At 37.5% G+C, this 17,765-nt stretch overlaps 1 protein-coding gene across 15 annotated transcripts in view; it reads left to right on the top strand.

Annotated features, from left to right (window-relative positions):
- The window catches only part of Phldb2 (pleckstrin homology like domain family B member 2), a 132,954-nt gene that overhangs the window by 69,314 nt on the left and 45,875 nt on the right, over positions 1 to 17,765 (top strand). For all 15 annotated transcript variants that reach the window (XM_004624704.3, XM_023702053.1, XM_023702061.1 and 12 more), the window contains exons 4-5: positions 5,801 to 5,944; positions 6,904 to 7,041. In XM_004624704.3, coding sequence (XP_004624761.2) covers positions 5,801 to 5,944; positions 6,904 to 7,041 — 282 coding nt within the window. The remainder of the gene's footprint in view (positions 1 to 5,800; positions 5,945 to 6,903; positions 7,042 to 17,765) is intronic.

The following is a 17,765-nucleotide window of genomic DNA, read 5'->3' as shown; positions in this document are numbered from 1 at the left end:
AGGGTAGGGGAAGTACTCACACCTATGGGTACTTCCCAGTACTTACCCACCTATGGGTAATCCCAGCAGTACTAAGACCCATAATCCCAGCCTTGGATCACACAGAATCCCAGTGGATCATGAGTTAACACAAACTCTACAAGTCCTCACCCCATGACTGCATGAGGCTTTGGGGGGACAACTAGACCCAAACCATAACAACATTAAAATATATATATTTGGGGCTGGGGAGAAGGCTCAGTGGAATAAGCACTTCCCTGGTAAGCGCAAGGGCCTGAGTTCAATCCCCAGTTCTGGGGCGGGGGGGATTACATTTGGCTGGGGAGATAGCTCAGTGTATAAGCACCCACCTGGCAAGTGGAAGTTCCTGAGTTCAATACTCAGTACCAAAATAAATAAAATAAATCAAATCATTTTACTGGGCTAAAATTAGCACACCAAAATAAGAGTAAAAGTGACACCGTGTGTATAATGTAGATTGATTTATTTAAGAATAAACATGGTTCATGAAATAGTAACTCTTACTGTTAAGTTCAGCTCTGAGAATCGCAGCAGTCATGGACGCAGAGCGATGACAGTAAAAAACATACATTAGTGTATTCTTTGTTATAAGACATAAACTGATTCTTTGAGAAAAAATAAATCCTGGTGTTAAATTCTGCCACTAATTTACTACCTGGAATGTTCTTTGGGGGAGTCTGTATTTTCCTAATTTCTGAGCTATGTGTTCTCTCTAAAGACTACGTTTTAGGAACTGGTTTCTTCCTAGGTAAAGCTGAAGAGAAAGCTGTAGGGCATGAAGAAGCAGATGCTGCCACACGCTTTTAATTGCTCAGGTATTCTTTTGTGGAAAAGGACTCTTCTGGAGTGTAGGCCATAAGAGGCACTGGCCACAAGAGACAGTAGGCCGCGTCCTTTAGAGATGGCCCCAGGGGACCTTGTGGTTGCTTGGCATGCAAGTGAAAGGCTATGGGCCTCTGGGAATGAGTTCTCTCTTAATTCTTTTCAAAGATGGTTATATATTGACTTGAAAAGGGATGGAAGACTCAAGAACAAATAAGCTCCTTTTTTATTTTGGAAGTGCTTGCGCTCTCGGTCATCTGTGCAATGGAGATTTGTTTCATAAAGTAGACAGTAATACTCATTAGCTTATTTATAGTTAAACAAAATGGGGGAGAAAAAAATGTGAAAAATTTATTTAGACAAACAAAGATCTTATGCTATCTACAAAACTTGAGATTCACTTACCTGGAATTTATGACCTAAAAATATGGTGAATGTTTAAATTTTAAAATATTTTTGTAAAAGAAACATGGCCATTGATTCTACCCCAGATATTCCTTTTGACTTCAGGTACACTTATCCTGACCTTATTGCCAATTTGAAGCAATTCTGAAAGTCCTCTTTTGGAGCTGGGGAAGTAGCTCAATAGAATAAGTGCTTGCCTGGCAAGCACAAGGGCCTGAGTTCAATCCCCAGTTCTGCCAAAAAAAAAAAAAAAAAAAAAAGGAAATCCTCTTTTATGAGTATCTTTAGTGACACTGGTCCCCTGATGTCCTAAATTAATTTAAAACACTTACTTTTCATGGTCATTTTGACTTTGGAGAAGACCCAGAAGTCGAATGGTGTTGGACCCAGTGAATAGGGTGATACAGAAATCCATAATGTTTTTACAAGCCTGACTTTCCACTGGATGGCACTCAGTAGTGGAATTCACCATATTTTTTATCACCCCAGAGAAACAGAGAAATCAAAGTGAAAGACATAATGTTTAAAAACATTCATGAAAAAGGACTTCCAGAACTGTTTTAGAAAATGGCAAGAATGATGGAATAAATATATTTGAAGAAAGGGAGACTACTTTGAGGAAGGTGCATAGCGTTGTATATTTCCCTGTAACAAATATTTAAGATTAAAGCATTCCCTTTATGTTTTGATCACTTCTTGTACTTTATCTGATACTTAAAGATGCACAGCACCGGGCAGTACAATCTGTATACTGAGACACTGTAGACCCTGTACTAAATATATTTAAAAAAAAAAAAAAGATACACAGGACCAAGGAAATATGATAATTTTAACCAGCCTTTGTGAACCTATCACCATCTAAGGCCAAAGCTGATTTACTCAGGAATAGCTTCCACCATATCTTCTATAGCATTTGTTTTACAGCAATTGTTTTACCTACAGAGGAAATCCCTGTACCTTCACCTCTTTTGGTTGCATCCTGAAGTGACCTGCTGCAAAAGGGACTAGTGGGCCCTGCCCTCTCCTGTACCTCCCCTCTCTGTGAGTCAAGCTACTTTAAAGATGGTGCATCCAGGATGCACCTACAGGTGGAATGTGGTTATTAAAGTATGGCACTGTGCCAGTGGATTTTGGCCACTACTTTAAAAATAGCCCCAGAAAAATTACAGCAAAAGGCATTATGTTTAAAGTCTAACTTTATCACTGTAAGATTAAAACTGTTCCATGATTGCTATAATTTGGATCTCTTTGATTTTCTTTTGTGGTTAATGAGCTTATATAATTTTAACACCTTTTTATTATAAAGTGCTAAATTTAGAATGTCTCTTAAAGATTTTTCTATTATGAATAACAATAAAAGCCCCACTCATATTTCCTAGATGGCATTGAGTACCATTAGCATCTCTTTTTTAAATAATTTTTAGTATTTATTTATTTTTATTTTTATTTTTTTCCATAATTTTATTGAGAAACAAATAGCAATGAGACAGTTTCAAACCAAATTGGTAGGACAGTTTCAATAATTAACACGTTGCATATATTCTTCCTAGTGGTTAATTGCTGTACAAGATGCAGACTTGATATCCTATTTCCAACACCATTAGAATAAATCCCTCTATTCATTAAGAGAATGTAACTATATATCTATCCTAACTACTTTGAATACACAGATACAAAATGGACATTCATCAGTATCCCCTTTTTTTGTTAAGTTTCATCATTTAAATATTATAGGTGTGTAAACTCAGCAAAATATTCTAAAAGAGTTCAGTAGTCCATAATAGTATTGGGTCTTCTGCTTCACTGGCAATGTCAGAAATTGTTGACCTGAGACCCCTACAGCTTCACATAACAGCATGGCTTTACTTCTTATACTTCGTTTTTATACTTTTCTGCTGGATGGTTAAGACCAAGGTAAAGCAGGATCTATGCAACAAGAGTTATAGCTTTTGGGTCTGATAAGGTTAGTGAAATCCCCTCAGGATTTATCCTGAGATCCTGTACCTCAGATTGTAGAACCTTTGTCAGTGTCAGCCATGTGGATGAGTCACAGCCATTGCTTGGCCAATGTGCTCTCTGTGAAAACCTGAATGTTTTCTCCCCATGTGACTCTCCTTAGGCACACTCTACATCATCGATCACTTTCCTCTTTGGCCCCATAATCTCCTTGATCAGAAAATTGGGGACACTACTGAGTTACATGATGTTACAGTACAAGTTCTCATATGTCCTGAGTCTTAATTGACCTTGGAAGGCTAAGGCCAAAATATTGGCTTTCCTTGCAGCCCTCCTTTTTCTCTAATTTTGGTCTGCAAACTTAGGTTGTTAACCCTCCAGAAGAAAAGCTTATTGTTATTACCATACAACCTAGGCTGTTAAGCTTAACCTCACTATCTGTCTGAGTATCAAACATCTTAGGCATAACATGGAACAGGCATTTTTCATCAAGTATTGATATGTTGAACTTCAAGTCCCTATAGGATATGATGAAAAAACATTTAAAAATTAGAATATATTTTAAAAAATAAGCATAAAGAATTATATACTTCTTATGTTCACACATAAGTCCATAAATCTAACCATATACAACCTCGAAGCAGGACAGCCCCACAATATTCCTTTTCCTATCTCTTGCCTTCAGGCACCTCTTGAATTATCTATTAGATAGACTTATTGAGATATTTTCTGAAAACTTAGAGTTACAAAATTACTCAAAATTTTCACTGCTAATTATTATTTCTAGTTGCTTCTAAAGTTTATAGTTTTGTAGATTTTGCTCAGCTGTTTTGTCTGTTCTTAAGGCTTTATTTCCACCAGTGAGAGATATTTTTAAACCATGTTGGCAGTAGAAATTTAATACGTCATGTTGACCCAACAGGATGCTGGCCTTCGTGAGGCTTCCTGTTGGATTATGGGGCAGTGATTTTGAAATGCCATTCACTATTTTCTCATGGCCTAAAATCAGCACCCATATATTAAGGCAATGAGTTTCATTGTTTGTAATAAAAAGGTCAGCAATTGTTTCATTAGTTGGTAAGATGCTGGATTTAAGATGATAATTAAAAAACTAAATGTCAGAGCTTGGAAGGCTCAGGCACATGTGTTTCAAGTAACCTGTGATATGAAATTCTCCATCATTTAATCTACTTAAGGAGCTGCAAAGTAAAGATTAATGAATGTATAATGTGGCACAATAAATATTTTCTTGGAGTTATTAAGGTTGATTTATAAATTATATGAAAGCATTGTGATATACTAAATTTTAGAGGTTTCTTTGGTTAATTTGACTATTCTTTTAAATGATTAATGAATCTTCACTAATGTACTTAATTGTATCATTGTTTTCAGTTTTTGAATTGTGGAATTATCTAATTAAGGATTTATTTTGAAAGGTCATTTTCAAACAGAGATAAAGTTAGTAAATGATAGACCAATACTGGCATCTCTTGCCTTATGGAAAGTCTGGTCCTGTTTACATGATACCCAAGAGAGCTAAGCTGGAATTCTTGAGAAAAGAGGATGTTTTCAATTTGCTACATCATTTTCTTATGCAGTATGCAGTCTTACTGGGGCTGTGTGTGTGATCCATAGTGTTGTTTTCTTCCCTGAACATTTGCCATTAACTCTATTCACACCTTTAGGTATGCCCTTTCTTCCATAATTCATTTGCTGACTTTCTCTTTCCTTGCCAGGAACTCAGTTTTTCTATGGAATAAATGCTAGCTAATGTCCTGTTTTCAGTCATACTTGGTTTGGCTAGTATCTTAAATATTATATAGGGAGAAGGTCTGTATGACAACTAGTAAATGGTACACTAATACAAAAAGTGGCATAGCAACCAGCAACATTTGAATGAGTTGTTTGATTTATTTGTTTATTTATTTATTTTGGTGGAACTGGGGATTGAACTCAGGGCCTTGTGCTTTCCAGGGAACCACTTATTTCACTGAGCCGTCTACCCGGCCCTTGAATGAGTTGTTTGAAATCACTTCAGGAGTCTCCAACGTGTTGTGCCCTTGTTTTCCCACCTTGTACTAGAAACGTAATAAATAGGCATGGATGTTCACTTATAGGCAACCGTGGCACTGAGACCCACCATATAGTGAGGGACTCAAGAGACTTCTATAGGAGATGGCGGAGAACATAGACCTTGAGCTAAAGACAGCAGTGTACTCAAGTGATTCTCAAGGCAGATGTCGTGTCTTGGTTCAAGTTCTCTGGGGTCCTGAACTTTGTCTAAAATAACATTGGAGAAGCCACTTCAGGTTTTATAAACCACACTTTCTCATCTGTGTAACCTTTTAGTTCTTTTAAGATATGCACTTGGGAATTGAGACTGGTTAGTTTGAGCTTATCTAAGAATGTAACTGCCCGAGGATGAAGTGATGCTGGGTAAGTGTACTGGAGAGCCACCTGAAGAAGATCAGGGGTGCTTTAAGCATTTATGTGGGCATAAAAATGATGAAACAGTAGGCCGGCGGCTGACTCTCAAGTGAAATCAGGAATTGTGGAGCTGAAGTGTGAATAACATGTATTTATTGATTAATCTCAGACCCCAGAAGGTATGAGTGAAGAACAGAGGGCTCAGGAATTGGCTGCAATGGAGGACACCCGGATAGTAATTCTGAACAACCTTGAAGAGCTTAATCAAAAAATCAAAGATATAAATGACCAGATGGATGAATCATCAAGAGAGGTATAAATTTTTTTCCTTTAGCTTAAAAATATTTGTGCTCATGAGAACACAAGTCTTGGAAGACAAATACATAGAGGGTGACATCATCAAATATTTGTTCAGTGGGTGCCAATATAGGGAAAAGAATGCCCTTACTTACATTTCTTTTTCTTTCTATTTTTTAAACACTTGAGATAAACATATAAAGCTCCTATTAAGTTAACTTATGTGCAGCCAGTTTTGTCTTAATTACTACTATATGTGCTGTCTGATCACAAGATCTGTTATCTTAAGTATCCTATAGTTAGGTGTTCCAAGTTGAAATGAAATAAAGATTTTGTGAGCATGCTTACTGAGTCATACATCATATTGACTTTATAGAGGGATTCACATGTAAACTAGATACAAAGTTGACAAGAGATTTGCAAAACATGTACTAGACAGATATTCTAGCTATACTAGAAGATATTGGCAGTTTTTATATTTGTCCCATGTAGTAAAAATTTGATTCTAAGGGGATCTGAATGTCTGTACTCACAGATGTGCCCAAAGCCCCATTAAGTGGCAAGGTGGCTGCTCACCTGTCATCTTGTGCATGGGCCCTGGAAGCCCCTCCTAGTGGCATTGCTAGGAATGCAGAGCTTAAGTGCTGGGCTGGGCTGGCTTTCACTCATGCTCTAGGGACAAAGACATAGCTTCTCCCAAGGTTTTTTGTGCCTGTGCTTAAGAAGTTAGCAGAAAGAGTAACACAGCTAAAAGAAAACTGGTTTTCTTAGCAAATGTATTCTGGGCTGTCCAACTTTCTTATGTAGGAATCCTGACCCTCCCAAGGATTCTTTAGAGTGTTCTCTGTGTTCCATAGTCTGCGAGATTCATTAGTGCTTTTTGAAAATTTTAGCTGTTAAACATGTATCTCAGAGTGGGCAACTGAAAATGTTCCCGGAGGTAAAATGCTACTGAGTTCTGTTTTGTGTCCTTAGTTGGATATGGAATGTTCCCTCTTGGACGGAGAGCAGCAATCCGAGACAACTGAACTAATGAAGGAGAAGGAGATTTTGGATCATCTAAACCGGAAAATAGCAGAACTGGAAAAGAACATCATTGGTGAAAAGACCAAGGTAAAAGAAAATTTGTGTTGGGACATGAATTTTATGGATAAAGCTGTGTCCCCAGTTGATTAAGTACAAATGTTCCCGTGATTTTTTCAGTTCCCTTGATTTTGGATTTGTGTGTCACAGTCCCATAGACAGTGCTACTAGAGTACTAGTTCTAAGATCATAAATTGTCACAGAGAAACATCAGGTACTGGGCAGCAGAGCCCATATAATTTGGAAGCTGCCATTTCATGGCATCTCATTCAATTTAGGATGACTGGATTGCTTTTGTTTCCCCATCACCCTTTCTACTCTTCTCATTTCTCTTGTTTTTTGAGCATCATTTTTTTTTTTCTTTTTAAAATACTGAACTTCTTTGTCACTGGTGTCTCATTGGTTTGATTTCTTTCATTTTTCTGTTTATTAAAATAATAATGCAAGCCGTTTATCTCAATGGCTTTGCCTTGCTATTGTCTCCAATGCAAGTGCACTGCTCTTTGAAAGTGTTTTTCTGGGAGTGGGCTCCCCCTCACACTGCCAAATAAAAGCTGTCTAGAAGACACAGGGAACACTTAGCTTGGATGAAATCCTGCTTATACATGTCAGGCTTCAACCTGAGCACTAACCAATGCCTTGGAGACAAAGTACAGAAAATAATTGCAGATTTACAATTCCAGATTATAACTTCAGAAAGTAATTGCAAATTAGAATTGGTTTTTATGAGATTCTTTTTCCCACTTGGAAATATACATTGTCCTGTATTTATAACTTAGTTGTAAGTGAACTAAGCTTAAAATTAAAAATGAAATTTTGATTTTGGAAAGCAAAAAAACAAATGAGATTTAGTGCATTTTTTTCCCCCTGCCTACCATGTTCTTTGCTAAACTGAGAAAAAAGAAAACATTTCAATTAGAGTAAGTTCTGGTGGTCATTTCAATTAGAGTAAGTTCTGGTGGTCATGTGCAGAAGAATGATTCTGCTGGAAGTGATTCTTTGTTCTGCTCTTGTTTGAGACCGATAAATAATACTCTTTGTCCCTAGAGTATGAGTGAAAGAAAGTTGGGTCATAAATAAGGACATTAGTTCTTGGTACCAACACATGAGCTCTGGATGATGATATCAAAGATGGAAGTTGGACTAAAAACTACATATCATTTGTTTGGTTAGCTACTTATCAAAATTAAATACACAACCTTTTCATATGAACCTTTAATGTGCTCCTTCTACCTCACCTTTGAAACAGTGAATATATTTGAGTAGCATGTATCCTTATTGTTAGGTGTTCACAAAACAAGTGAAAGGACTGATAGTCCCAGTTTTCAGCTCAGAATTCACTTATAAATTCTGAACTTATTCTAAATGCAAAAAATTATATTTTATCATATAATATTTGATAGCATTTTATATGCAGAAAATTGTATATTATAAATTATAAATGCATAAAAACAGTAGCTTATGGTAGCCCAAAGCTTTGGTACTTACAGCATTTTGATATTAAGTAAATACAAATTAAGCTAAGTCGCTCTACAGTGACTTTCTTACTGTTTGTCATACTGGAAAGCTTGTGGAGCTTGGGGTGGAGTTTCATGTACCTTGTAAATGCTCTGCCTTCCTCCTCCATGTAGTTACTTATTTCTGCATAGCTCACTTACGGCAGAGCCTACAAGCCTGTTACTATGTCTAGCAAAATAGCATCATATTCGGCACAAAAGTGAAGCAAGTTGGGTCAGTGGGGAATCTCACTTCCCAGAGAAAGGCATGCTGTCTCCTCTTGCCGAGAGAGGTGGGCCTCCCAGAACACAGGCAGAAACAGGTGAAGAGACCATCTCCAGCTGTTGTTGTCTCGGTGGCTTGAGAAAAGCAGTGCAAGGAGAGGAGACTGCAGGGCTTGAAGTATAGGACTGGCTCACATAGCTGTTAAGGGATTAGTTGCTCTTGGCAGGTGGAGTTATTGTGTCATCACATAGTGTAAAAAATAGAGTGCACTGACTTTGAGAGGCTGCAGAGAGGACTTGGGATGTGAGAAGTAAGACCAGGAAATATGATATGAATGCACAGTCTTTATAATCAAGCTCTAGTAGATTCAACACTGCTCGGCAGTCTTGTTATGCTTCTCCAATAAACTTGCTTTGACATTTTATGATGCAGCTATTTTGTATCTTCAGTGTGTTAAAATCTCTAGTCCATTTTCCTCCCATTGACTGAGAGATGATCTCTCACTGCCTGCTTTACTGACAAATTGGAGACACCGATCTTCTCACAACTAAGGAAGGCTCTGTCCTTACATCAAAGACCGATCCTTTTGGCTGGGTCTGAACATCATCCCATCACACTTTCTCAGGTCTGCAGGACTTGTGCACCATCCCTGCCAGCTCACTAGATCTTTATGATCAGCTTCCAACCATTATTATTTTTAAAAATTATCATTTTAAGATAAGCTACTTATTCAATATATAAAAATAATCTACTTTTTCTCTCCTGTTCATCATGAAGCTTTCAAGTTTGCGAGTACACTGTGTCTCTCCCTCCTTATTTCCAAACTAACTCTGTCTCACATTCCACTTGACACAGACCTGTGCTATTCCATAAATTTTCTCTTTGAATGACTACTGAAGGCCACTGTGCTTTCCAGCCCACTGAGGTTCTTTAGTATTCTTGTGATTGGACTCATGAATAGCATTTGATGCAGGATAAAACTCTTCTTGGCTTCTGTCCTCTTTATTTTTGCCTCTGACCATACTTCAGTAGTTTGCCTTCCATCACACTTCTCTAATACTTCTAACCAAAAACCATTCTTTTGTACACACATCTTCTTTTATATCTATGTACATACTGATGATTATTATATGCATATGTCTAGCCAACAGCCCTTTTCTGCATTTCCACTCACCTCTTGTAACCTACCTGACATTTCTCACAGGTAGCACTTACAACTGAATACATCCATAAGCAAGTTGTTGAACTTATCCTTCCCTTCTGTCCTCCAGTTTTCTCAGCCCAGGAAGCCACATCCCTACTCATCTATATGTCCAAATGGAAACTTAGAAGTTGATTTTAACACTTCTTTCTTTATCACACACAGTGGATTACCAAAGTATTTATCAAGTCAGTGTCTCTGAATGTCTAACAGGATTCTCTTCTGACTCATCCGAATTTCTTTTCTAGTCTCTTTTCAGCTTTTCTCCTTCAATCCATTTTCTTCATAGCAGCCCTCATGATTTTTTAAAACTAGAAATTAGATCATAGTTCAAATTTATATAAAGTACAGTGGGATATAACACTCTGGTTCATATCCCACTGTTCTTTATACAAATCTAAATTTCTGTGATCTGTTACCACCCTGCGCATATTCCACACTGTTCTCACCACTGCTTCTCTCTGCTTTGAAATCTGTTGTCCTTCCTTCCTGCTCGCTTCCTACCCAAGCCCTTTGCAAACACTGCCTCCCTTGCCTCATTCTTTCACTATTCAGCCTCTCTATCACTTTTTCAAAAAAATCCTTCCCAAATAGCTGAGTTATCTTTTCTCTGATATATATATATATATATATATATATATATATATATATATCTTGTTTTATGATTTGCATTTGTTGGGGGCTTATCAGAAACTTATTTTTCTCTCCAACTTGTGAAATAGGGGAAGATACTGTGATCTACTGTTTATATAACCACAGTGCGTGCCAAATATGTTTGCATAGGGACTATTGTCCTTGGATTTGCCTGCTAATGGCTGGTCCCAGCTGGAGATTGTGAGAAATGCCAAGCCAATCACCTGCCCAAGAGCCTTGTGAAGCCAAGTTTTAGGACAGCTGGGCAGGGCTGCCCAAGCACACATGCCAGGGGCCTGGAATCACAGTTGCCAGTTGAGCCAAGTGTAAGACAGAAGGAGGAAGTGGCCTTTGCCCTTTCGGATCACGTTTCCCTTTCCATACACCTGTTGCTGCAGTCAGAGATAAATGCTGGAATGAGAAAAGCAAAACCTGAAAAGACATCCCTGAAGGGTAGGCTGTGATTCAGATATTGTAGCACATCCTGTAATCCTGGCACTTGTGTTTTGCACATGAGACCTGGAGCCATAGGGATCAAGTTTTATACCACCTCGAATTTGGAATCTTTATGTGAAATTATTGACATTTCTTCAGTTCTTGAAATATTTCTTGTAGGTTATTTTCTTAATTTAGTATTTAGTATAAATGAGTATTTTATACACAATTGCTGTTTATTCTGTTACTATATAAACAAAACATTATTATATATACACATTAAAATATAGATAATAGATTTTTCTATTTGTTGAACATTTTCAGTGGTTCCCTGGGCTGATCTTCCTTTATCCTCAGGCAAGTACTTGGAGAACATTAACAGCCTGTCTCTGAGTGTCCCCAAGGGAGCTCAGTGGCCCCTGCCCATTGTATTCTTAGACAGCAGCCACATCCCAGATGGAGCCAAGACAGACATGGATGAAGGCGGACCACACATGAGTATCGGACTGAGCATCAGCTCAGAGCGGCTGTTTGCTTGGTGAAGCACTAAGCAAAGACCATGATCACGTTTTGCATCATGCTAAAGAAACTATCAAGGGAAAGGGACAGGACTGCTGCCTCTGGTTTAGTGAGTGGTCGTAGCTTAGTGGGCTTGGTGACAGAGTGGGGAAGCTGATAGTGCCCAGAAGCCCTGTTTGGGCAAAGGCCAGGCTGATGAGCTGATTCCCTTTCCTTCCACTCCTACTTCTGCTTCATGGACAAAGCCCAATTTTAGGCAACTTCTGAGAAAGCAAGAACCTGTACATCTGCTTGGAGAGATTTTCATACTGTCTTTGTCTATTTCCAACTACACTAAAAATTCAATACTAAAAATAGTTTTTCACTTTCCTCTATTTTTGAATTATGTTTCATCTGTGCTCTTGAGCACTCAAACAGAAAAATCCAGTCCTACTGAAGTCAAGTAAAATGATTAAGAAAAGCAGCCCTTCTGCCCTCTTGGTGAAGTCTTTCCATTGCCTGGGTGACCATCAGAAACCTTTGTTTAAGGACACATATTTTGTCCTCACACAGATACTTGCAGCATTTTGTAACCATTCTGGCAGGTGTACTTCCATAGCTAAGCACACTTCACTATGAGGAAAAATGTAAAGTACTCTCCATACGTGTTTCTTGAGTGGAATCTGGACTTCTTCATTGTGTAGTGAGACCCTGTATCAAAAACATAAAGTGAAAAAAAAAAGTATAAAAATTGTATTCTGTTTAAGTGCTTAAGCATGTTCCCCATTACTACCCTGCCAAAGCACCTGTTACTTCTTCCCTATCCTTTTTTCTGAGCCAGAGGAAGGCCGTGAGCCTGTCCAGATTCTTCAGCCAAGTGTTAATTCCTCCTGAGTGCAGAGCGCTGGCCAGGTCACAGTCAGGTTCAGAAGGGACACAGCCCTTCCCGTGCCTTTTTCTTACATTTCAAAGTTAGCTCCCAGCCTAGAGGAAGTGGAACTATATCATGGGATTTGAGGATTATATCAACAGGATTACAGATGGGAGATTATATTTCTGGTGGTTTCTTGATTACTTAAGAGTTCTGCTTCGCCAGCCTTCTTTACACTAAACGTACGTCAAGTTGCATATTTAAATGTCAAAACCGTGGGAAAATATCCTCAGGAAGAAATATAAGGATGTATGTCTTCAGAGGCAGATGAGGGGTTCTTGACAGTTGACATTAGTTGATCAGGGTCTGTAATCTTTGCTGGTCCAAAAGCTGACATTTTTGGATAGAAAAGTATCCTTTGTAAGGTTAAACATTCATACATTGCTACAAACAAGTAGTGATAAGTTTGATTAGAAGGTATTGCCCCAACCTCACTGGAGATGCCATATAACGTGTTACACAAATGGTGCCATCTGCACAAAATTCAAAATACTATGAAATCTGAACCATTTCTGCTCTTAAATAGGATCATGGTGTTTGCATATGTTAAAAATCCTGAAAATGCATCAATTAAACACATGTAGTTTATTTGTAAATCAGTTATACTTTTTTAAAGCTGTTATAGAAGGAATGTGTAGGCTGGGGGTGTTGCTCATTGGTAAAGTGCTGGCCTGTCATCTCTGAGGGCCTGTGTTAATTCGGCAGAACTGGAAGAAAAAATTCTGGGTCTAAAATAGTTGTCTAATCTATGGACCTATGGGAATGGCTGCCACCAAAAGAACTTCAAAGATTTCAGGGACCAACATGAAAGGAAGTCACAGAGTATGTGAAGAGAAATGTGGATGGGCTTCTCCTGTAAATGTCAGCTTATGGACTATTGTGCACCAGTTATAAATCTGAGCCAGAGTTCAGTGAGTTATATCCTGAGTGCCAAAGATGTGCTGGATTCCAAGTTAAACAGTTTGGAAATTACAACAATAGATTTTAAGTTTTAAGAAAATCATCATCAAGCTAATAGAGGTGCCAGTTTAGCAAATAAAGTATAGGAGGCTCAGCCGCATTTGAATTTCAGGTAAGGAGAGAATAAGTTTTTAAATGTATTTAGGTCCTAAACAACATTTGGAACAACTTAGGTTAGAAAATCATTTGTTGGCAGCCAGGGATATAGCTCAGTGGCATGAGCACCTGACTAGTAAGTGTAAGATCCTGAGTTTGATCCCTGCTACCAAAGAAAGAAAGAAAGAAAGAAAGAAAGAAAGAAAGAAAGAAAGAAAGAAAGAAAGAAAATCATTTATTGTTTATGTGAAATTCAAATTTAACTAGATGCTGTCTAGTTTTGTCTAGCAGCCCTATAAGCCAATAAATAAAGAATTTTTCAGGGTAACCATGAGTTATCTGGTTATTGAATATTTTATGCTTAGATATATTGAAGTTATTTTTTTCATTAGAATTCGAGAATTTTGTGTGTAGTATTAAAATAAAAAATGGCCAGCAAGTTAAATTTCATTTTCTTCAAGAATACAACTTAGAAATCACTGTTTTGTAACACAAAGCTAGCAAAATAAATAATTCTGTGGGAAACCTTGATTTTTTTTAATTTTACAAAAAAAATCTAAAATTCTATGATAAAATAACAAGCAGTAATAATAGTTAATATACCATATGTCATTATTTTCAAAGTAGCATATGGTATTGGTAATTCAAATTACTTAGGTTAAGCTGATAACCATATCTCATCATTTATATGATGAGAAAGTTGGCATTTTATATCAGAACTTGAAATCTGTCATCTTTTTCTGAATGAATTATTAAATATTAGTGCCTGTCATAGGTTACACTTTGTTTGATCTATTAGAGACATTTAATTTGAATAGAAAAGTATAATTGGGATACTAATTGTGAGAATGGCCTTTTACACCATAAAGGCATTAGGATCAAGTATTTTAAGAATATTTTTTATGAATTATGGGTTATTGTGTGCTGTCATTAGAAACAAAAATCAAATTGTAATAATTTTTTCGTGCTGGGAAAAGTGGCTTTCCACATGCTGAAGACTAAAATTAGACCCACATCTATTACTGTGTACTAAAATAAAGTCAAAATGGATAAAACATTTAAACATTAAAACAGAAACACTAAATCTACTGGAGGAGAAGGGAGGTAGAAATCTCAAAGACAGGTCAGTAGAGAGTTTATAAACAAAAACCAAACTGCATGGGAAATACTGCAACAATGAATCAGCAACTGAGATCTCATCTTTTTGAAAAATTTCTACATATCAAAAGAAATCACCAACGGAGTTAAGAGAAAACTCACAAATTGGGGAAAAAAATTTAGCCAACTTTCCCTCAGATAAAGGCCTTCTATCTAAACCATATAAAGAATTTTTTAAAAATCACATCTCCAGAAGTCAAAGACCCAATCCAAAAATGTGCATCTGAGATGAATATACACTTTTTGAATAAAGAAATATAAATGGCAGATAAATACATGAAAAAATATTGAACATCATTGGTCATTTGAGAAATGCAAATTAAAACAACAATGAGATTCCATCTCACCCCAGAAAGAATGGCTGTCATCAAGAAGTCAACCAGTGGGCCAGGAGATAACTCAGTGACATAAGTGCCTGCCTGGCAAGCACAAGGTTCCAAGTTCAATCCCTCTTACCACACACACACACACACACACACACACACACACACACAAAGTCAACCAATAACAAATGCTGGAGAGGCTATGGTGAAAAAAGGAACTCTTCTTCACTGTTGGTGGGAGTGCGGACTGGTACAACCACTGTGGAAATCAGTGTGGAGATTCCTCAAAAAACTAGGATTAGAGGTTCCATTGAATCCAGATATTCCCCTCTTGTGTATTTTTCCAGAACTGAAAGCATCATGCCATAGGGATATGTGTATACCCATGTTTATAGCAGCACAATTTGTCATAACTAAATCTTGGAAACAACCCAAGTGCCCATCAACTGAGGAATGGATTGAAAAGATGTACTATTTTTACACAGTGAAGTATTACTCAGCTAAAAGATACACTCAAGGCTTTTATAGGTAAATGAATGCAACTACAGACCATACTTATCAGTGAAATAAATCAGACCTACCATGTGTAGATACTGCATTGTCTTGCTAATGTAAGAACCTGAAAGAGTTAGAAAAAAATATATACATAATCATTTTTGTCTCACATAATCCTGATTGTCTAAGTCAGCAATTCTCAACCTGGCTTCATAGTGGAAAACTTGAAAATGTTTTTCAAATCTCCTTAAGTCCTTGGATTTGTGATTAAGTTAGATCCTGGGAAATAGCATATGTAAAAGGTCTCTCGGTTTATTCTAATGTGCAGTCAGGTGTGGGCACCACAGAGCTAACCAACTGCCATACAAGTTGGGCGATCAAGTTCTATGGTCTTTTTTTTACCTGTAGTCCTGTTTTAAGCTTTATTGAGTACTGAATAAACAAACAACTAACTAGAAAGGCAAAAGTAGCTGGCTATCTGTACCCATGGATTCTGTAGCCACAGATTTAAGGAAGGATTGAAAATGTTGAAAAAATGTATATCTGTAGAGACCATATACAGAATTTTTCTTGTCATTAGTCTCTGAATATTGCAGTGTAACAACTATTTATACAGTGCTTAAATTGCTATAACCTAGAAATGGTGTGAAATATACAACAAGTTGAGTATAGGTTATATGAAATAGTGAGCTATTTATATATCAGACTTGAATGTTACAGATTTGGGTATCTTAGAGTGTCCTACAACCAATATCTGCAAGATACTGAAAGACAACTGTATAGTTCTAGTTTTACATATGGATTTCCACCATAATTTACTCATGCCTAATTTATCATTGTCCTTTATAAATGTGGAACTTTAGGACCATCGGCCTTAAACAAACAAGACAGCACCTAGCAATGCATGTATGCCCCAGTGGGCCCTGGCTGGCACGTGGAGAGAAGATGTGTCCATGCCTGAGCAGTGCTCCTGGCGGCACCTTATCTCTAGGAAGGCCCATTCTGTTTTCTGGTTTTATAAATACCCCTGTGTACATGTGAATTTCACTGAAGTCATCCAATTCCCTTTGATTTTATTTTTTCAATCAAGTAGAATTTGTTAAGTTCACTAAAAATGCATTCAAATTCATTCATTTCTTAAAAATTTATGATCCTTAAAATAGACATTAAACTATCTCCTTTCGTGTCTGGCAAATGTCACTGTGTCCATAATAGACCAGATGAGCTTACCAGTTTTAATCTACGGAAAGGCAGTAACACTCAGTTCTACAATTTCCTGTGTAAAAAGCAAGAATCCCGAATTCTCAAATGCCATGTATTTTAACTTCACTGTAGAAGGTGGTACTTTGGGACTCTAGTGAAATGCTTCCTCTAGCTAATTTGCCTTTGAAAACTTCCTGGGCAATGAATAGAAGAGAGGAGTATTAATTTCTTTCTGGCTCTAAGCTGTTCTACTTCTGGCTCTCACTCTCCTGATCTCACCTCTGTGGGCCTCTGATTTATGAGGCGGCCCACCTGCCACCGGTCTTCTTTCTTCCTTCCCCGCATGCTTCCTTGGCCCTAGCTTTGGTTCTACTCAGCTTTTGCTCTTGAGACCCAGGCAGTGGTCAGAGTATTGCTGCTAAGTCAGAGAAGCTGCTGAAGGTTCAGATGGTGCCTGCTTGCGTTATTCTTTTCGCTGCCCCTTTGTATGGAATTGTGAAACGTTTTGAGCATCTTCGAAGGAAGGCATTATGTAAACATAAGGTATTGTTCACTAGTTGTTCAGTTGTATTTATTATTTGCATTTAAAAAAATTGAGTGCCTTGGAGCAATAGTTTGGTACTTTTGTGTTTTGGGGAATTCTGTTATAGAACAGTGGCTTTCTTTCCGTATTACCTCATATTATATCAGTATTTTCTGTCACACATAATTTTACATTATAGGACTTTGCATATATGTTATTTAATTGCCTTCAGTAATTTTCTTTTTTTTTTTTTTTTTCTTTTCAAATTAGAGATGGAACTCAGGGCCTTGTACTTGCCAGGCACACACTTATGCCACTTAGCTATCTTCCCAGCCCTCTTTTTTTTTAAATTTCTGCTCATAGGGGGCTTGCTGGTTAGCTCAGTTGTTTAAAGTGCCACTTGGGCAAATAGTCAGGATTGGGGGACCATGATTTGATCCCTAGCTCCACAAGCCGTGCCACACTCTCACTTAAGGCAGCCTGAACTAGCCAAAAAAATCTTTTAATTTCTGATCAGAGCTGCATTTGTTGGAAGTCTGGTGATAAGCTCTCCAGAAATAGAACTCACTTAGTATA

This window comes from Octodon degus, unplaced genomic scaffold, assembly GCF_000260255.1.
Source record: "Octodon degus isolate 3935 unplaced genomic scaffold, OctDeg1.0 scaffold00007, whole genome shotgun sequence".
Classification (NCBI taxonomy): domain Eukaryota; kingdom Metazoa; phylum Chordata; class Mammalia; order Rodentia; family Octodontidae; genus Octodon; species Octodon degus.
The sequence above is the reverse complement of the archived record's forward strand: the minus strand, read 5'-3'. Positions and strand labels throughout refer to the sequence as shown.